Source organism: Corvus moneduloides, chromosome 27 (genome assembly GCF_009650955.1).
Source record: "Corvus moneduloides isolate bCorMon1 chromosome 27, bCorMon1.pri, whole genome shotgun sequence".
In the NCBI taxonomy this organism is placed as follows: Eukaryota; Metazoa; Chordata; class Aves; order Passeriformes; family Corvidae; genus Corvus; species Corvus moneduloides.
Window position 1 is genome coordinate 5,465,560 of NC_045502.1, and position 19,342 is coordinate 5,484,901.

The window sequence follows — 19,342 nt, forward strand, 5'->3', positions numbered from 1 at the left end:
GTGTCACAGTGGAGCCAGGGTTCCGTGTAGTTCCCCAGCATCACAAAGGCTCTCCTGGGAGCCACGGGTCACAAAGCACCGTGGGTTCTGGGCAGCCCCGCTGTGTCACAATGTGTTGGGGTTTTAGTTTAGTCCTATTTTTTTTCCTGTTAAAGGAATTTTCTCCCATTTGCATGTTGCTAGGGGAGAAATGTCTGTAGTTAAGAAAGACAAAAGAGCTGCCCATTGGGGGTGGGGCGGGCCTGGCTACTCCTTTGTTTCACCTGGGTGTGGGTTCAGTTCGCTCTTGGCGTTCGGAGAGAGAAGCTGCAGAGAAAGGAGCTGCTGGTTCTTTTTTCTTTGCCCGTTTTTCTTTTCTGCTGGAAACAACGCCGGGATCCCAAAGCCGCTTTCCCTGCCCTGCTGGAGGCCAGGCTGTGGCCGCCCTGCCCCGCTGCTGCTTCGAGCCTTCGTTACGCTGTAGCCGTGCTTGCCCTGCCTGCCCGACCTCCGGGAAGTTCCCCATTTGGATACATCTCGTCTGTCCTCTGGGATCTGTGCTCGTCCCTGCCACTCCAGCCTGCTGTTTCCCGAGGCTCCAGCTGGACACCGGGGCCAGCCGTCTGGGGTTTGTGAAGCCTTTGTTCCATCCCTTCCCGGGATCCCAGGGCACCGGTGCCGCGTGCTCCCCGAGCTCGCTCCGGAGCGCCCCCTGCAGCCGCGGGGGAACCATCGCACCTGCCCTGCTCACCGGGAGCCGCCAGCGCCCCTGCCGGCTGCGAGCAGAACTGCACCCGAGGGGAAAGGGCCCAGCAGCCGAGAAGGCTGGGGCTGGGTTTGTGTTTGCTGTTACTGCCAGAGCTGTTGTTGTTTTGTTTGACTGGTTATATATATAATAGTAAAGAACTGTTATTCCTATTTTCCCACATCTTTGCCTAAAAGCCCTTGATTTCAAAATTATAATAACTCGGAGGGAAAGGGGTTACATCTGCCATTCCAAGGGAGGCTTCTGCCTTCCTTAGCAGACACCTGTCTTTCAAACCAAGACACCAGGTGATCCATGACTGTGAGACATGCGCTGCGATCAAGCAGGCCAAGCGGGTGAAGCCCCTGTGGTACGGTGGGCGATGGTCCAAATACAAGTATGGGGAGGCCTGGCAGATTGATTACATCACACTGCCTCAAACCCGCCAAGGCAAGCGCTGTGTGCTCACAATGGTAGAAGGCACCACAGGATGGCTGGAGACCTACCCTGTGCCTCACGCTACTGCCCAGAACACCATCCTGGGCCTGGAAAAGCAAGTCCTTTGGAGGCATGGCACCCCTGAGAGAATTGAATCTGACAATGGGACTCATTTTAAGAACAGCCTTATTAACACCTGGGCTAGAGAACATGGCATTGAGTGGGTGTACCACATCCCTTACCATGCACCAGCTGCAGGCAAAGTGGAACGGTGCCATGGATTGTTGAAAACCACCTTGAAGGTACTAGGTGGGAGAACTTTCAAAAATTGGGAGCAGCATCTGGCAAAGGCCACCTGGTTAGTTAACACCTGAGGTTCCACCAATAGAGCTGGTCCAGCCCAATCTGAATCCCTGCATACAACAGATGGAGATAAGGTCCCAGTAGTGCATGTCAGAGGTCTGTTAGGAAAGACTGTGAGGATAAATTCTGCCTGGAGTAGAGACAAACCCATCCGTGGGGTTGTCTTTGCTCAGGGACCTGGTTGCACATGGTGGGTAATGCAGAAAGATGGAACAACACGTTGTGTACCACAGGAGGATCTGATTGTTGTGTGAAAACCATCTGTAATGTGGAATGCCTGGGTACCACTGCTTGCTGAGGGTCACTGTCACTGGTCGTACATAGCTGTATATATATATATATATATATGTATGTATTGATGTGTGTGTGTAGAGTTAGAATATCTTAGTTTGGGCATTGAGCCAATGATATGGGATAAGGGGTGGAATGTCTTGGGGTGACTTTGTGATGTGTATCCCGTATCACTGCCCTATACCCAGAAATTAACTTTGTGCCTTTCTATGCCTCTAAACTGAGCCTGAGAGAGGGAAGGAAAAACTGAGCAAAACTTTTTCAAGCAGTTTGCAGCTTGTTCAGGGTCACACAGAGATAGGGACTTTCTTTTTCCCAGCTGCAGCAGGGGAGGGAGGAGGCACCCAGCTTGCTGCTTCCCTGGTCAGCTTTTGGCCAGTTCTTCAGCTTTTCTCCAAAGGGAGACTGAGAGCTGAATTTTTTCCTTCCCTGGAATTTTGGATTTTCTCTCTTTTCTGATGGACTGCTTCAATATCAGAGCACATCGGGAGGACTTTCCACCGAGCACAGAGGGCCTGGCCCTGGGCCAAGCCCCAGCTCCGAGGAGACCAAAGGAAGGACTCTAACATTTTCTCAGGTTTTTCCTCCACAGTGAAAGATTTTATTATTTAGCATTATTTTCCTTTTCCCGTGTGTTTGTTAAATAAATAGTTTTTATGTCCTTCTCTTTCCTTTGAGGAAAACTTATTTTTTCCCGAACCAGGTTCCGGGGAGGGGTGGTTGTGCCTTCTCTCAGAGGATATCTTTCTAAATTTGGCCAAACCGGCACATATGCAAAGGAACAAAACTTACAAAAGTGTGAAGAACTCGTGACCTGTTGTCCATCTTGGGGTCTCTCTTGGCAGTAGCCTCTGGCTACCCTGGGTGTACCTTTGAAGGCCTTTCAAATAAATACCTACCTTTATTCCCTTATGCTGGTCTAGTCTGTTTTTAGGTGGCCTCTCAATGCATCAGCAGGGGCTGCGATCCCACACTTGTGGAGACCAGAACTGCCCCCAGGATCCCAACACTGCCTGACAGCTCTCCGGACACTGGGATGGCCGCGCGTCCGAGTCTCGGCCACTGTGCTGCTGCTTCCTTTGCTCGTAGACGCACCCAGAGGCCACTGTTAAGCCCGGATGGTCTCTGGTTCTGCCCTCTTCCTGATCCCGTGCAGGGATGGAGCACTGCTGGGCTTTCAGGAAGCTGCTCTTGAAAACTTCCAGCATTCCAAGCTCCTTTGCCCTCCATGGAGGCTTGCCACAGTGTCCTGGGTTGCAGTGTATTCTATTACCATCCCCATCAGCTGTTAAAATCAGGTGGGGCAGTGTTTCCTTGCCTCCTCCCCCCAGACTATCTTTCTGTTAATTGCCCATCATTGTCCTGCCGCCTGACTCAGAGATAACTCCCTCCGGACTATCTTCTGTTAATGAGCCTAATCAACACTTTGCCTCATGACTCGTTACCCCATTGTGAGATGCTCCACCCAGAGGGAGGAACCAAGCATCCCATCGTGGATATAAGCTGAGGCTGAACACCAGCGAGACTGGCTTCCCACTGGATTTCCAGAGGACAGGAGCTACACAGCCACCATTGGACTTCCTGAGGAAGAGCAGACTGTTTTACTACAGGATCACTGCTTCAGAGGACTGCAGCCACCATTCTACCAGACTGCTACCACCACCCTGCCTAACAGGGTGTCAGGTTGTACCTTGACTCTGTCACTTTGACAGTGTTTTCTTTTATCTTTTTTTTTTTTTTTTTTTTTTTTTTTTTTTTTCCCCTTTTCTTTAATTGCCATTAAATTGTTATTCTGACTTAGTGCCTCCCACTGGTTTGTTTTCAAACTAGTACATAATTTGGCGCCCAACGTGGGGCCTGCTCTGAGAAAAAGTCAGAATTACAATTTTGTATAAACAGAAATCTATTCACCATGGTGCTCAGCTGGTCTGCATGGGTACTGTATCTTGCTCTCTATATTTTTCCTCACATGGGGAACTACCTGCCTGTTGTATTACTCCTGTTAAAACCAGGAAATGGTATGAGAATTGCTTTATTGGTTTATTATGTCTACAGCATAATAACCTGTGAGGCGATGAATACCATTCGGAATATATACTCAGTTTTGTTTGGCTGTCCTAGTCTGGGCTCCTATGTCTGGGATCTCCTCAACAATCGCACCCAGCCCCTGGTGGGAGGAGTAGAGAGTGGTTTCTTCCAGCCTTTCAGGCCAGGCACAGCAGTTTTTGAAAATATTGAATTCCCTCTGGATGTCAAAGACGGCATAAACTTGCTGTCAGTTCTGCTTTGTCTTCTCTGTACAGCCTGCACCATGTACACCATGCTTAGAATCAGAGCTATGGCACAGCATCCTCAGGATGAGGGAGGGAAAAAGAGCAGAGCAACAAACACCATGCCTACGCAGACTGACACAGAGGAGAAAGGAACCAAATGCAAAGCAACAGCGTCCATGTCTACGCAGACTGTCACCGAGGAGAAAGAACCCAGATGCAAGACAACAGCGTCCATGTCCACGCAGACTGACACAGAGGAGAAAGAACCCAGATGCAAGACAACAGCGTCCATGTCCACGCAGACTGACACAGAGGAGAAAGAACCCAGACACAAGACAACAGCGTCCATGTCCACGCAGACTGACACAGAGGAGAAAGAACCCAGACACAAGACAACAGCGTCCATGTCCACGCAGACTGACACAGAGGAGAAAGAACCCAGACACAAGACAACAGCGTCCATGTCCACGCAGACTGACACAGAGGAGAAGGGAACCAAAAGCACTGTCAGCGTCCCCATGCAAACCATCACTGAACCAGAACAGCCTAAACCGATTGCAGTTGCCCCCGTTCAGAAGAAGAAATCAAAAAGCAAATCAGTCCGCATAGTGACTGACGAGGATGCAGCAGGACCTTCGCACCCAGCAGAAGAGGCAGAGCCAGAGATCATCACTCGGTCACTATCCCTGGGTGAGCTGCGAGACCTGCGGAGGGAATTCACCCGCCAGACAAACGAGTCTATCCTGACCTGGCTGCTCCGCATCTGGGACGCTGCAGCCAATGACACCATTCTGGACGGAAGTGAGGCCAGGCAACTGGGATCTCTGTCCCGGGATGTGGTCATTGACCAGGGGATCGGGAGAACCCAAGAAACCCTCAGCCTCTGGCGGCGACTGCTTACAAGTGTAAGGGACAGGTACCTTTGTAAAGAAGACCTCCAGGTGCACCAAGGAAAATGGAGCACAATGGAACAAGGTATCCGGTGCCTGAGGGAATTGGCTGTGCTGGAGATCATTTTCTCAGAAGATGAGAGATTTCCTAAGAGCCCAGATGGTGTCCAGTGCACGTCACAGATGTGGTTGAGGTTCGCACGCCTTGGACCAGAGATATACTCCCGTTACCTGGCAACGCTGCAATGGAGGGAAGGCGAGGACAGGGTGGGCGTCTTGGTCAACAAACTGAGGATTTACGAGGACACCGTCACAGCCCCGTTTCGCACCCATGTCTCATCCATGGAAACAAGTCTTTTGGCTGAGCAAGTCCGGAGCTTGATTGAAGAAGGCCATCAGAAATTGAAAAAGGAACTTAAGGAAGAGATTTACCAGATCTCACCAGAACCAACAAGAGTCTCTGCCATTAGGAGCCGGCGACCCCCAACCAGGGAGAGAGGATACACCCCACGAGGTAACCTCTGGTTTTTCCTTCAGGAACATGGAGAAGACATGAGTAAGTGGGATGGAAAACCCACCTCCTCCTTAGCAGCTCGGGTACGTGAACTAAAAAGAGGGACAACTACCACAAGAAGCGCATCTAGAGTCAACATTGCTCCGGTCTCCCGCACACAGAACTCCAGACGGTACCGGAATGATAATATGACCGATCCTCTTGAAGGGACCTCAGGAACGTATTCACCGGAAGGGAGCAACATGCAACATGACCAGGAATAGAGGGGCCCTGCCTCTAGCCAGGTAGAGGAAAGGGAGAATCGGGTCTTTTGGACTGTGTGGGTCCGATGGCCTGGCACACCTGACCCACAAAGATACACGGCTTTGGTTGACACCGGTGCTCAATGTACTCTGATGCCATCAAGGTATGTGGGAGCAGAACCCATTTCTATTTCTGGGGTGACAGGAGGATCCCAGCAGCTGACTGTACTGGAAGCTGAAGTGAGTTTAACTGGGAACGAGTGGCAGAAACACCCCATCGTGACTGGCCCGGAGGCCCCGTGCATTCTCGGCATAGACTATCTCAGAAATGGATATTTCAAGGACCCAAAAGGACATCGTTGGGCTTTTGGGATAGCTGCTGTGGAGACAGAAGATATCAGACAACTGAGTACATTGCCTGGCCTCTCAGATGACCCCTCTGCCGTGGGACTGCTAAGAGTTGCAGAACAACAGGTGCCAATCGCCACAGCAACAGTGCACCGTCGGCAATACCGCACCGACAGAGACTCTGTGGTTCCCATCCATGAGATGATTCGCAAACTGGAGAGCCAGGGGGTGGTCAGCAAGGTCCATTCACCTTTCAACAGCCCTATATGGCCAGTGCGTAAGTCCAGTGGAGAATGGAGGCTGACGGTGGACTACCGTGGCCTGAATGAGGTCACGCCACCATTGAGCGCCGCTGTGCCGGACATGTTGGAACTTCAGTACGAGCTGGAGTCCAAAGCAGCGAAGTGGTATGCCACTATTGACATTGCCAATGCCTTCTTCTCCATTCCTTTGGCAGCAGAATGCAGGCCCCAGTTTGCTTTTACCTGGAAGGGTGTGCAATACACCTGGAACCGACTGCCCCAGGGGTGGAAGCACAGTCCCACCATTTGCCATGGACTGATCCAGACTGCATTGGAAAAGGGTGAGGCTCCAGAACATCTGCAATACATCGATGACATCATCGTGTGGGGAAACACAGCAAAGGAAGTGTTTGAGAAAGGAGAGAAAATCATCCAGATTCTCCTGGAAGCTGGCTTTGCCATCAAAAGGAGCAAAGTCAAGGGACCTGCCCAAGAGATCCAGTTCCTGGGAGTAAAGTGGCAAGATGGACGACGTCAGATTCCCACTGAGGTCATCAATAAGATCACTGCGATGTCTCCACCGACCAGCAAGAAGGAAACACAAGCTTTCCTAGGCGCCATAGGTTTCTGGAGGATGCATATTCCTGAGTACAGCCAGATCGTGAGCCCTCTCTACCTGGTTACCCGCAAGAAGAATGATTTCCACTGGGGCCCCGAACAGCAGCAGGCCTTTGCCCAGATCAAGCAGGAAATCGCTCATGCGGTAGCCCTTGGCCCAGTCAGGACAGGACCAGAGGTGAAGAACGTGCTCTACTCTGCAGCCGGGAACAATGGTCTGTCCTGGAGCCTCTGGCAGAAGGTGCCTGGTGAGACTCGTGGCCGACCACTGGGATTCTGGAGCCGAAGCTACAGAGGGTCTGAAGCTAACTACACTCCCACAGAGAAGGAAATCTTGGCAGCCTATGAAGGAGTCCAAGCTGCCTCAGAGGTAATTGGCACTGAAGCACAGTTGCTTCTGGCACCCCGACTACCGGTGCTGGGTTGGATGTTCAAGGGAAAGGTTCCTTCCACGCATCATGCCACCGACACCACATGGAGCAAGTGGATCGCCCTCATCACACAGCGTGCCCGTATTGGAAACCCGAATCGCCCTGGGATTCTAGAAATTATAACAAACTGGCCTGAAGGTGAGACTTTTGGATTATCCTCTGAAGAAGAGGAAGAGCAAGTGACTCGTGCTGAGGAAGCCCCACCATATAATGAGCTACCGGAGACTGAAAGACGTTATGCCCTCTTCACTGATGGTTCCTGCCGAATTGTAGGCGCTAACCGGAAGTGGAAAGCTGCAGTATGGAGCCCCACACGACGAGTTGCACAAGCTACCGAGGGACAAGGTGGATCGAGTCAGGTTGCAGAGCTTAAAGCCGTCCAGCTGGCTTTGGATATCGCTGAACGAGAGAAGTGGCCGAGGCTCTATCTCTACACCGACTCATGGATGGTAGCTAATGCTCTTTGGGGATGGCTGGATCGCTGGAGAAAAGCCAACTGGCAGCGCAGAGGGAAACCCATCTGGGCTGCTGAGATTTGGCAGGACATCGCCGCCCGAGTAGAGAAGCTGACCGTGAAGGTTCGACACGTGGATGCGCACGTACCCAAGAGTCGGGCTAATGAAGAGCATCGCAACAACGAGCAGGTGGACCGAGCTGCCAAGGTGAAAGTATCACAGGTGGATCTGGACTGGCAGCACAAGGGAGAATTATTCCTAGCTCGTTGGGCCCATGATGCCTCTGGTCATCAGGGGAGAGATGCAACATACCGATGGGCCCGTGACCGAGGGGTGGACCTTTCCATGGACAGCATCTCACAGGTCATCCACAGTTGTGAGACCTGTGCTGCAATCAAACACGCCAAGCGGGTGAAGCCTCTGTGGTATGGTGGACGATGGTCAAAGTACAGGTATGGTGAAGCCTGGCAAGTTGACTACATCACCCTTCCCCAAACCCGCCAAGGCAAGCACTACGTGTTGACCATGGTTGAAGCAACCACTGGATGGCTGGAGACCTACCCTGTGCCTCATGCTACAGCCCGGAACACCATCCTGGGCCTGGAAAAGCAAGTCCTGTGGAGACATGGCACCCCTGATAGGATCGAGTCAGACAACGGGACTCATTTTAAGAACAGCCTCATCAACACCTGGGCCAGAGAACACGGTATCGAATGGATATATCATATTCCTTATCATGCACCAGCTGCCGGAAAAGTTGAACGCTGCAATGGACTACTTAAAACTACCCTAAAGGCACTTGGTGGGGGGACCTTCAAAAATTGGGAAGTGAACTTAGCAAAGGCCACCTGGATAGTCAATACCCGAGGGTCCATCAATCGAGCTGGTCCTGCCGAGTCTGAACCCTTGCACACAGTGGATGGAGATAGAGTCCCTGTGGTACACCTGAGAGGTATTTTAGGAAAGACTGTTTGGATTAATCCCACCTCAGGCAAAGACAAACCCATCCGTGGGATTGTCTTTGCTCAAGGACCTGGTTGCACTTGGTGGGTAATGCAGAAAGATGGGGAAACCCGTTGTGTACCACAAGGAGACCTAATCTTAGGTGAGAACGGTGTGTAGGTTTCACTGTGTATATATATATATATATATGTATGTGTGTTTTAGAGTTTAAGAAGGTATTGATTTGGGATAATGTAGATGGTAATAGAATAAGGGGTGGATAATGTCCTGGGTTGCAGTGTATTCTATTACCATCCCCATCAGCTGTTAAAATCAGGTGGGGCAGTGTTTCCTTGCCTCCTCCCCCCAGACTATCTTTCTGTTAATTGCCCATCATTGTCCTGCCGCCTGACTCAGAGATAACTCCCTCCGGACTATCTTCTGTTAATGAGCCTAATCAACACTTTGCCTCATGACTCGTTACCCCATTGTGAGATGCTCCACCCAGAGGGAGGAACCAAGCATCCCATCGTGGATATAAGCTGAGGCTGAACACCAGCGAGACTGGCTTCCCACTGGATTTCCAGAGGACAGGAGCTACACAGCCACCATTGGACTTCCTGAGGAAGAGCAGACTGTTTTACTACAGGATCACTGCTTCAGAGGACTGCAGCCACCATTCTACCAGACTGCTACCACCACCCTGCCTAACAGGGTGTCAGGTTGTACCTTGACTCTGTCACTTTGACAGTGTTTTCTTTTACCTTTTTTTTTTTTTTTTTTTTTTTTTTTTTCCCCTTTTCTTTAATTGCCATTAAATTGTTATTCTGACTTAGTGCCTCCCACTGGTTTGTTTTCAAACTAGTACACACGGAATCCCTCACAGCTGCCTCCGGAGCATCCTCCTGTTGGCTGTTCTAAAATCCAGGGCCTTCAGGGTGCTCAGCAAGACCTCTGACTCCACACTGTTGTGAAACTGGACCTTCAGGACAGGGACCTTTCCAGCCTGAGCTGCCCTCGTTCCTCTGTGTCTCTGCACAAAACATGGCATGGTGTGGATACAAAAATGCTGCTAGCAAGGATTTTCTGGCTGTTTTCTAAGCCTGTGAGAGACTTTTCTCTCTCACAGAAGAGGTAGCAGAGTTATGTAAACAACCAAGCCACCTGCACCCTATAAAAGTCTTGTTTATAGTACAGTAGAAAATATTTTGACAATGGATGCTTTAGGATTTTAGCCAATCACCCCAAGGGGTGGCTGATCCTTTGTCCAATTAGACTATGAAGAAAAAAGTTTATAAAAGAGTTTGTAAAATAATTAAATAAATCAATCTTGCTGCACAGTTCCTGCCTGCTGGATCTTCTCTCTTCCTCCCTAGGGCTGCGGGACACGGTGATATACCCTAGGGTTGCAGTAATAGCACGGAAGAGAGCGGCAGGAGGGGCCTGTGTGTCCCAGGGCTCAGGTTTTGGGCCGCTTCAGCACCACAGAGATGCAGGTCAAGTGAAGAAGCCAAACTGTTTATTAATAGGAGGCGAAGCGAAGGGATGAGCTGGGAGGAAAAAAGGGGATGGGCAGGGTCTGAGGGCTGGAGGGATGGAGCTGTCAAAAGGGAGGGAGAGGGCAGGAGCTATGGGAGCTTTCCACAGGCTCAGCTGTGACCAGCATCAGCTGTGCCTGGAGGTCCAGCTGCTCTACTCCAGTCTCCAGATGGTCTCATCTTCCAGGATATCTGGAGGTCTTAAAGGGACTCTGGTTCTGAGCCAGCAGATGAACGTAGTTCAGCAGCTCTTTTGTTGAATATTTTCTGAACTACGATGTTTTTCTGGGAAGGGCTGTCGTCTCTCCTCAGGGCTTGAAGGGCTGGAAGAGACAGGAACAGAGCCACGGTCAGAGCCTGGATCTGCGGGAATCCAAGCAGACCTTCCTGCCAGGGCCATCTCACCCAGCTGCTGCCATGGCCAGAAGACAGCAGGGGCCAAGGAGATCAGCCAGAAGGTGCTGGCCGTGAAGCTCCCCACCGTGTCCCTGAAACCTCTCTGTGCTCTGCCCACGTCACCCCGAGTCCACACTTGGAGCAAAGCCCCCACAGCCAGGGCAGGGATTGCAGCTCCCGAGCCAGGCATTGCAGCTCGCCCCCGCCAGCCCCCGCTGCCAGCCCGCTGCCCTCACTCACCCTCACTGAGGAGCTGGAGCTCTTCCTTGTGCCCCCTCAAGAACACCCTGGCAGCCCCTGGGAGCACAGAGGCGGTCACGGCCCCGCGGCACAGCTCCCTCGCAGCGGCGCTGCCAGCCCCGTGGCCACCCGCTCTCCTGCCCCGGCAGGGCTCAGCCCGGGCCCTTGCCGCATCCTGACGCCCGAGGGCACGGCTGCGAGAGGGCGGCAGCGGCCCCGAGGGCAGGCGGGGCTCCGCGGCCCCGGGCCCGGATCCCGCTGCCGGGGCAGCAGCCGGGGCTGGGGCCGAGCTGCGGCGGGGCGGGGAGGGGCCCCGGGCTCGTGGCTCACCCATGAACCTGACGGCCGCCTCTCGCAGGGACTCCTGCGGGCTCTCCACGAACGGCAGCGCCTGGTGCAGGCGCTCGGCCGCTCGGCTCCTGTCCTCTGCCAGCTGCAGGGAGCGCCAGGAGGGAAGGGTTGGCGCGGGCTCAGCCCCTCGGCCGGGCTCTCTGCGCCCAGCCCTGGCCTCCCCTGCCCGCACGGCCCCGAGGCCCGGCCAGCAGCCGCTGGCGCCGGGCTCTGGAGGGGGCCGAGGGCCGGCTGCTGCCCGGGGAGCCGCGGTGCCGCCCCGCGCCACAGCCCAGCGGGGCCGGGGCTCCATCGGCACCCGGCTCGGGGCCACAGCAGCCTGGAGAAGAGCCCGGGGAAGGGAGCAGCGTGTGGGGCGCAGGCTGGCGCCCCTGGTGCAGCACTGGGCAGGGGCACAGCTGCCAGCCCCACACGCTGGGCTTCTCCAGGCTGTGCCTCAGCCTTCTCCAGTCAGGCTTTACCAGGCACTTGGCAAATGTCGACAGCTGCTCCTTCTTCAGCAGTCGCTTGAGATTCTTCCTCTTCAGGAACCCGGCCGCACAAAGAAGAGTTTCCATCGAGGCCTGGAGAGCAGCAGAGGCACAGAGATGGCACCGCAGCCCAGGGCACAGGACTCGTGTCCCTGTTCCAAGGCCAGGAGGATGCTGGAGCCCAGGAGGTACCAGGGCAGGAGGCAGCTGAGCCCCGTCCTTGGGATGCAGCAGCATCACACAAAACCTCACCTCTGCCACATGGTGGTTCTCCTCATGGCAGTGCAAGAAGAGTAGGAGCAGGCTCTGGCTCACAATCCTCTCCAGGGGCTTTTTTCTCTCCTCCACTACCAACTCCATCACCTTGCGGAAGAGGTGAATGGAGAACAGCTGCACATGGCTGTTGTCCTGGTGGAAAAGGATAAGACCCTAAGACCAATTACTCCAGGTTCCTCAAGGAAAAGGCCTGAAAATCCGTAAGGCTCGAAGTTTTGCAGGCAGCACCCAGTGCCTATGGGTGGGGGCATGCAGCCTTACATTTTCAAAGAGTGGCAGGAGCGCCTCAGCCAGTTTCGGGGCGGTGGTGCTGGATACCAGGATGTCTTTGTTCTCGAGCGCGTTCATGAACACAGAGAGGGACATCCTGACCACCTCTCCATCTGCATCGCCCAGCAGCTCCACAAGCCGTTGGGACAGGCTGCCCATTCTTCTGGCCTGTGTGGAACACAAGGCTGTGCTGTGAAGCCATGAACGGCTGCACTGCCTACACCACCCTGGCCCTGCAAGCCCACCCTGCTGCCGCAGGGCCCAGAGGCCAAAGGCCTGTCCCGAAGCACTGGGGCAGCTGAGCCGGGAGGCAGGAGAGCTGGGAGCAGCTGCCTCAGCTCCTGAAGCCCAGCCAAGCCCATGTGACTGCTTTCCCCAGCGCAGCTTCGGCCGCTGCCGCCTTCTCACCATGGCGGGATCCTTGCTGAGCACCACGAGGCCTCTGAGTGCCAGGCGACATCTCTGCCTGCACTCGCTCAGCAGGTACCTGGACATCATCTCCAGGACACTGTCACCGCATTCCCTCAAGTCCAGGCACTCGAGGACCTGAAAGGCACAGGGCAGTGACAGGGGAGCCGGCTGGCAGGAGCCCGGAACCGCCCAGGGCTGGGCCCAGGCAGCAGCGCAGGGCGCGGGCACGTCCCAGGCAGCTGCAGCTACGAGAGGGCAGAGAGGCGGGAGGCAGCTCAGCGAGGCAGCGCTGGCCATCAGGCTCACCTCCACAAGGAATGCCAGGAAGGGCAGATCCCAGTGTGGCTCCTCCCTGCTCAGCAGCCCAAGCAGGCGGAGTGCAATCCCAGCACACATGGGGAGGGAGACCCGGCGCATCTCTCTGGCAGAGGGAAAAAGGCATCAAGGCTGTGAGCTGGGGGGGGCAAACATCTCCCAGGACTGACTCACAGAGGTCTGGTCTTTCCCCAGCATCCCTGCAGGGGATGTGGGTGCTCTGGGAGGTGGCTGCTCCTGAGCACCCTTCTCCAGCCTTTTCCAGCGTCCTTGGCCATCCCTCATTGACCAGGCCCTCTGGCCCATGGCCACAAGGACTGTGTGGGGCACCGCGGGCACAGGGCACAAGTGCCGGGGGCAGTGGGGAGAAGGGGGTCTCACCTGGCCAGCAGACCCACTGCATAGTGCTGGGCGTCAGCACACAGCAGCGTGTCCCAGCCACGCTTGCGCTCCATAGCCACCACCTCATTGTCACAGCGCAGTCGACAGAGCAGAGCCTTCATGGCCTGCACTGCAAACCTGTGTGCAGAGCAAAGCCCAGGTCACACTGGGAGCGCTGGCGCTGGCCACAAGGGCATGGGAAGGACAGGAGGACTGGGACCTGTTGGGGTTGGTGGGAAGGCGGTGTTCCTCCCAGCACGCTCTCCAGAAGTGATCAACTTCCTCTGGCATCTGCTGTGTGGTGATGACAACATGGGAGAGCAGAGCCACAAAGATGCGGGAGGAGTAAAGGTTCACTGCCTCGTGGCACCGAGGCACCTGGACAATCACCCACAGCCCCAGAGTTGCCTGCAAAAGAAGCAGCCCGAGACAGCGCTCGGTGCCGAGCTGTCCATGTGGCAGGGCCTGAGGGGAGACGCAGGGGGAGCACCGGGCCTGGTGCCCCCTGAGCCTGCCCCTAGCCCAGGTTTCACCCAGTGCTTGAGGCAGGGAGAGGATGGAGATCTGCTGGAGAGGCAGCTTGGGGGTGAACAAAGGCCAGTTCCAGAAACTCACAGCCAGGGCAAGGACCGGTGTGTCGTCCCCATCAGAGGTGCACATGCTGTGCAGAGGCCAGTCCTCCATCACACAGAGCAGTGTTGGCAGCACCTTCTCCAGTGTGCTGCCTGACAAGCCTAGGAGTCTCCACATCATTGTGGCAGCTCTGTGGGATCGGAGCTCTGAGTCAGGGGTGTCTCAGTCACAGTACCATGCCCTGTGCAGCTGTGGGGGCCCAGGTGACAGAGCCCCGGTGCCCTGAGGGGCAGGGAGGGAGCATGGCAGCAGGCTCAGGAAACAGAGGGGCCCGAGGGTCCTGCAGCTCTCCGCCTGTCTGGCAGACCCCATTGGACAGGCGGCACAGGGCGATGGGCCCTAAGGGCTGGTGAGCCCCGAGCTCTCAAGGCAGCTGGGCCCCGTACCTGTCACACGATGGGGCACAGCGCAGGAGGGTCAGCACCACATCAGCGGGGTGCTCTTCAGCCAGCCTCAGAAGGTTAAAGCCCAGCCTGGCGCCCACAGTGACATGGGACCCGAGACTCTGGTGAATGTTGCTCACCATGGCTGGCACCTGGAGGAGGCATGGGGAAGACTTGGAGCACTGTCCAAGGGAGCAACTTCCCCAGCTGCCCCCAAGAAATGCTTCCCTTCTCGATTCACTGTTCTGGTCTCAAAGGCTGAGGGGGCCCAGAAGCCGTGGCTTGATGGGGCACACGATCCTTGGAGTCTCCAGCCCTGGCCCCAGGCTGCTTACCTGCTGCTGAGGAGAAACAGCACTCTCCTTGAAATAACCCAGTTCAGGAGCATGAATCCCAGTGGGAATGGGCGTAGTGTCAGTATTTGGGATGCCCTGAGTCTCTCCGGTGTTGGTGTTTGTGATGGCCATGTCCTCAGTCACTGCCCTGTCAGTCTTCACCGTGTGATCATTCATTGGACTGTCAGAGTCTTCTGAGAGTGCAGTGATATCTGTGCTGACATCAGGCTCTGCCTGGAGCTCGGTCAGCCCAGAGTCAGGCTCAGCTGTGCCCTCAGCTGCTGTGGTGCTGGTCTTTCCACGCCGAATGCGGATGAACTTCCGGAACATCTGCAGGAGAACAAAGGACAGGGAAGGGAGGGCTGTTCCAAGGGGTGCTCCAGGCGCGGTGCTCGGCTGAGCAGCGACAGCAGGCCCAGCCCAGGTGGGGATGGCTGCAGGTACCTGCACTGTTCTCTGGAAGCGGCCGTGGGCACGGTCCTGCTCTTGTGTCCGGTCCGGGGCTGCATCTGGCAAAGAGCGAGCGCAGCCAGAGCTGAGGGGCTGCAGGAGAGGCCGGAGAACGCAGCCCAGCCCTGCGCTCCCCAGGCAGGGACAGCCCCGGGATGCCCGGGGGATGGAGCACGGCTGCTGCAGAGGGTCTGGCCCGGCCCCTCTTCCATCCTATCCATGGGCCTGTTCTCCAGGGATGCGATGCGATATGGGATGGAATGGGATGGGATGGGGTGGGATGGGATGGGATGGGATGGGATGGGATGGGATGGGATGGGATGGGATGGGATGGGATGGGATGGGATGGTGCCAAGCTGGGTGCCGCCATCAGCCCTGTGGCCCAGCTCTGTCACTCACCGTCCTGCCGTGGCTGGAACTGCTCCAGCTCTTCGGGCTGTTGTGCTGGGGCAGCTCCAGGGCCTTTTTTCCCCCTGAACACCTTGAACAGGCGACGGAATCTGCCCGCCATGCCACAGTCTGGCCTCGAGGGCACCTTCAAGAGAGATTCCTTGGGAAAGCTCTGAGTGAACAAGTCCTGCCCTTGTGCCTTGAAGGCACCAGCAGCAGAGAAGCCTCTGGAAGGCTACAGGACAGCAAGTCCTGCACCCTGGTCTCAGAGGGCTCCTGCCACAAGGACAGGAGACTCCTCGTCAAGGATTGTGGTCAGCAAAGCCAACGGTCTGGCCTTGAGGGCACCGGCCACAGGGATGGCAGGTGCCTCAGAAAAGCTCCAGGGCACCAAGTCCCATGGTCTGCCCTCGAGGGCACCTGCAAAAGAGAAGCCTCAAGAAGGCCACAGGTCACCAAGTCCTGTGGTCTGGCCTCGAGGTCACCTGCAGGAATAACGCCTCGGAAAAGCTCCAGGTCAGCGAGGAACGAGTGCGCTGTGCGGGGGCTCCTCACGGCACCGCTCTGTCCCGTCCTGTCCCGTCGCGTGCTCCGAGCACTGTGGCGTGGCCGCGTCGCCGCCAGCCCCTATGTCAGCACGTGTCACAAAGGGCCCTGGGACACCCTGTCCCGTTCCACCCCACGGTGACCATGCTGCACCGTGTCACAAAGGGCCCTTGCACACGCTGCCACCTGCCCTGGGGCCGCCCCCAGCCCACCCCAAGTGGCCCAGGTTGGAAGGAATGCCTTGCCCCAAGTGTCTAAGAGAGCCCAACAGGAACTTTAGCATCGGCTCCAGCCATAAGCAAACGCTCCCCTGCTCTGCGGGCTCGGGGCAGCACCAGGAGCCCCCACGGCTGCTGCCGCAGCTGCCACGGGAAGGGCTCGGGGTCTTCCACAGAAGCTGGCACGGCCTCCTTGGGACACGTCCCGGCCGGTGGCCATCCTAAAGCCGGGGCTGTGACACAGACAAGGAACGTGTGGGCCAGGGCACGAATGCTGCTCTGAGCCCTGGGGCCCGGGGAGCGCTGAAATCAGCAGGTGTGGCAGAATCCCCTCCGAAGCAGACCTGCACCCCCGAGCCCTGGCAGCGCTGGTGCCCATCTCCTGCCCCAGAGACCTGTGCCCCCGGGGGCTTCTCTGCCAGAGGGCAGCCAAAGCCAAGGTGCATTGGGGTCTGTGCTCCTTCCTACAGGGGGCTGTTGGCAGGAGCACCTGGAGTGACTGGGGCAGCACTTGGTATCCAACAGGAGATGCTGCTCCTTCCTGGAGTGAATTTTTTCATGGAAGGGGTTAGCAGTAGCACCAGAACAGCATCAGCTGCAGAGTTTCACAGGACAAAGAGATTCTACAGAGACACTGTGACGTCTCCTTGTGCTTTTCTGTCTTTCTTGCATTCTGGAAATGAAAGAATGGGCCCAGCCTCTGATATTCAACATTCCCGTTGCTGCGTGTCTGGCTGTGGCAGCTCACGTCCAAACACAACTGCGTCCCTGCTGAGCAGGGCAGTGGACGGCCACAAACAGGGAGGTTCCCCAGGGAACATCAAGGGAGCCACCTGGGGAAGCGCAGAGGGTAGGGATAGCTTTGGGAGGAGAAGCTGTTCTGTGTCTCTGATGATGGTGCCAGCACCCTGAAGGAGCAGCCAAGACAGGCGCTGGAAGCACACAGGTCTCACCCTTTCCTGCTGTCACAGGGACTCGGGACACACTTGTTGCCACAGGTCCAGCAGATGTGATGCAGGAACAATGGAGGGCCAGGCATTGGTAGGGAATGGCCTCCAGCAAGAGCAAAGCAGGATCCTCTGGCAGCAAAGCCTGAGCTTGTGAACCGGGCCATCTCCTCTGCACACAGCAAAGCGCTTCCCTCCGCCCCTGAACGTCTGCCAGCACTCCCTGCTTTTCTTTAGTGCCGGCTGCATCTTCCTTTGTTCCAAGCACGTCCAGGATTTAGTTTGGAAGCTCATGTACGTGTCTTTAGGGGGCCTGCATGGAGGAGAGGGATGGCACCTGCAGTGCAGGGCTTGTGTCCATCAGAGTCTCTCTCTCACGATGGCACCAATGCCGCTGCCTTGGGACGCCTGACTGTGGAAGGCGAGTGTGCCCTCAAGCACGGCCACTGAAGTCAGTCAGGGGCACAGGCTGCAGCTGAAGCTGCCAAGCGTCGCTGTGAGGCTGGCAAGGCAAGAGGAAGCCATTGTGGCCAATTCTGCTGGAGCCTTTTGCCAAGCCACGTGCAGCTGTGCCCACAGCGTCGCCCCGTTTGGCGTCCCGGCTGGTGCGGATGCCTTGTTGAGCTGGTGCCGGCACTGGGGCTCCTGCTGTTCCTGTGCACACTCTGCTGCTGTTTCTGTGGCGTCCAGAGCTGTTTTGGCAGCAGCGACTCGGCAGCCCTGCTCGAGGAGACATCGCCGCCCTCCCCATGATGGCAGCAGCTGTGCGGGCCCAGAGCTCTGTGTCAGGGGGGCCTCGGTCACAGCTCCGTGGCCTGGGCAGCCGCGGGGGCCCGGGCTGGCCGCCAGCCCTGCCTCTGCCCACGGCCCCTTCTTGGCAGCAGCCAGGGGCCGTGCCCCAGCAGGGCCCCCTGCCCTCCGGGTCCCCAGCCAGCCCAGCCTCAGCACCTCGGGGTGGTCCCCACCCTCGTGCTGAGGCCCGGCCGTGAGGGCTTCTGCCGCAGGCCTGGGAGATGCTCGGGGGAAGTGCCGGAGCAGCGGGCGGCAGGAACGAGGCGGCTGCCTGGAGGCTGCTTATGGCCTCTGACAGCCACTTCCTCGGGCCTTCCCACCACCCCAGCCCCTCAGGGGCCTCCTCTTGTTCTGCCAAGGGGCAGAGGCGATTTAAAGGACACAGACAGCACTGGAAAGAATGCTCTTATTTTACTGTGAAATTAAGGAACTGCAAATGTAAAATGATACATTCAATAAAACTAGGGGCTTGGCTTTAGCAACAAGCAAAAATAAGCAAGGTAATGCAGCTAATTATTACTATCCAAGAGAAAGGAGAGGGATTTAGAAAGATGCATCACCAATTGCCTAAATACCTTACCATCATCCAGATCTGCAGTCGTTGGGGAGCCCAGTTTCGCAGCAAGGAGCTGGAGAACCCTTCCCGTCAATTGGGAAAATCCTATGGGTGCATCTACCCGTATGTGAGGCCTCCAAATTTGCCCCAAACGTGGGTCCAGCTTTTATAGGCCCAAATCAGGAAGTCCAAGTGACCTGATTGTGTTTTTAGCCCGGAAACACCTGGATCTGATGGCACACTTTGCAACCAGCAGGGGCCACAGCTTGGCCAGTGCCCAGGCCTTGCCTGGGAGGGTTTCCCCTCAAACACCCTGCAAACAAACCTTTATTCATGTCAGCTGGGGAAAGCTTCTTAAATTATCCATTTCTTGCAGATAACTGTACACGGTTATGGGAAAGTTTCTAAAGCAGCCCTTTTGGCATTAAACAGCTAGCATAAGCATCTTTGTCATCTGTTTTTAGCTAAATAATACTGATGGTGTTAGTCACAGATTGGCCAGGGTTCATCCTGTAGGTCAGCTCTGGCTGAGGCCTGCTGCTCAGGCCTCAGCACATCAGTTGCTCCTCTGACTTACAGGATGAATCATGGTTGTCACGCTGCCTCTGCAGTTGTTGCATGTAGGGTTGGTTGATCTTGAGGCGTAGCTGCGAGCTGCCTTCCCTGTACTCTG

The 19,342-nt window shown here is 55.9% G+C and overlaps 1 protein-coding gene across 2 annotated transcripts; it reads right to left on the reverse strand.

Annotated features, from left to right (window-relative positions):
* Positions 1-10,268: 10,268 nt before the first annotated feature.
* On the reverse strand, positions 10,269-16,873 carry LOC116435672. 2 transcript variants are annotated; one of them, XM_032092173.1, is made up of 15 exons: positions 15,620-16,873; positions 15,215-15,279; positions 14,771-15,100; positions 14,439-14,587; positions 14,035-14,182; positions 13,640-13,827; positions 13,420-13,557; positions 13,030-13,144; positions 12,721-12,858; positions 12,304-12,480; positions 12,019-12,174; positions 11,758-11,859; positions 11,276-11,378; positions 10,946-11,002; positions 10,269-10,632 (listed from the first exon to the last, which is right to left on the reverse strand). In XM_032092173.1, exons 1-15 carry the CDS (start codon positions 15,729-15,731, stop codon positions 10,511-10,513), a joined length of 2,100 nt encoding a protein of 699 aa, XP_031948064.1. In that variant the 5' UTR covers positions 15,732-16,873; the 3' UTR covers positions 10,269-10,510. The 2 variants fall into 2 exon arrangements, with proteins under 2 accessions (XP_031948064.1, XP_031948065.1); XM_032092174.1 differs by lacking the exons at positions 10,946-11,002; positions 11,276-11,378 and having other exon boundaries at positions 10,534-10,632.
* Positions 16,874-19,342: the final 2,469 nt, after the last annotated feature.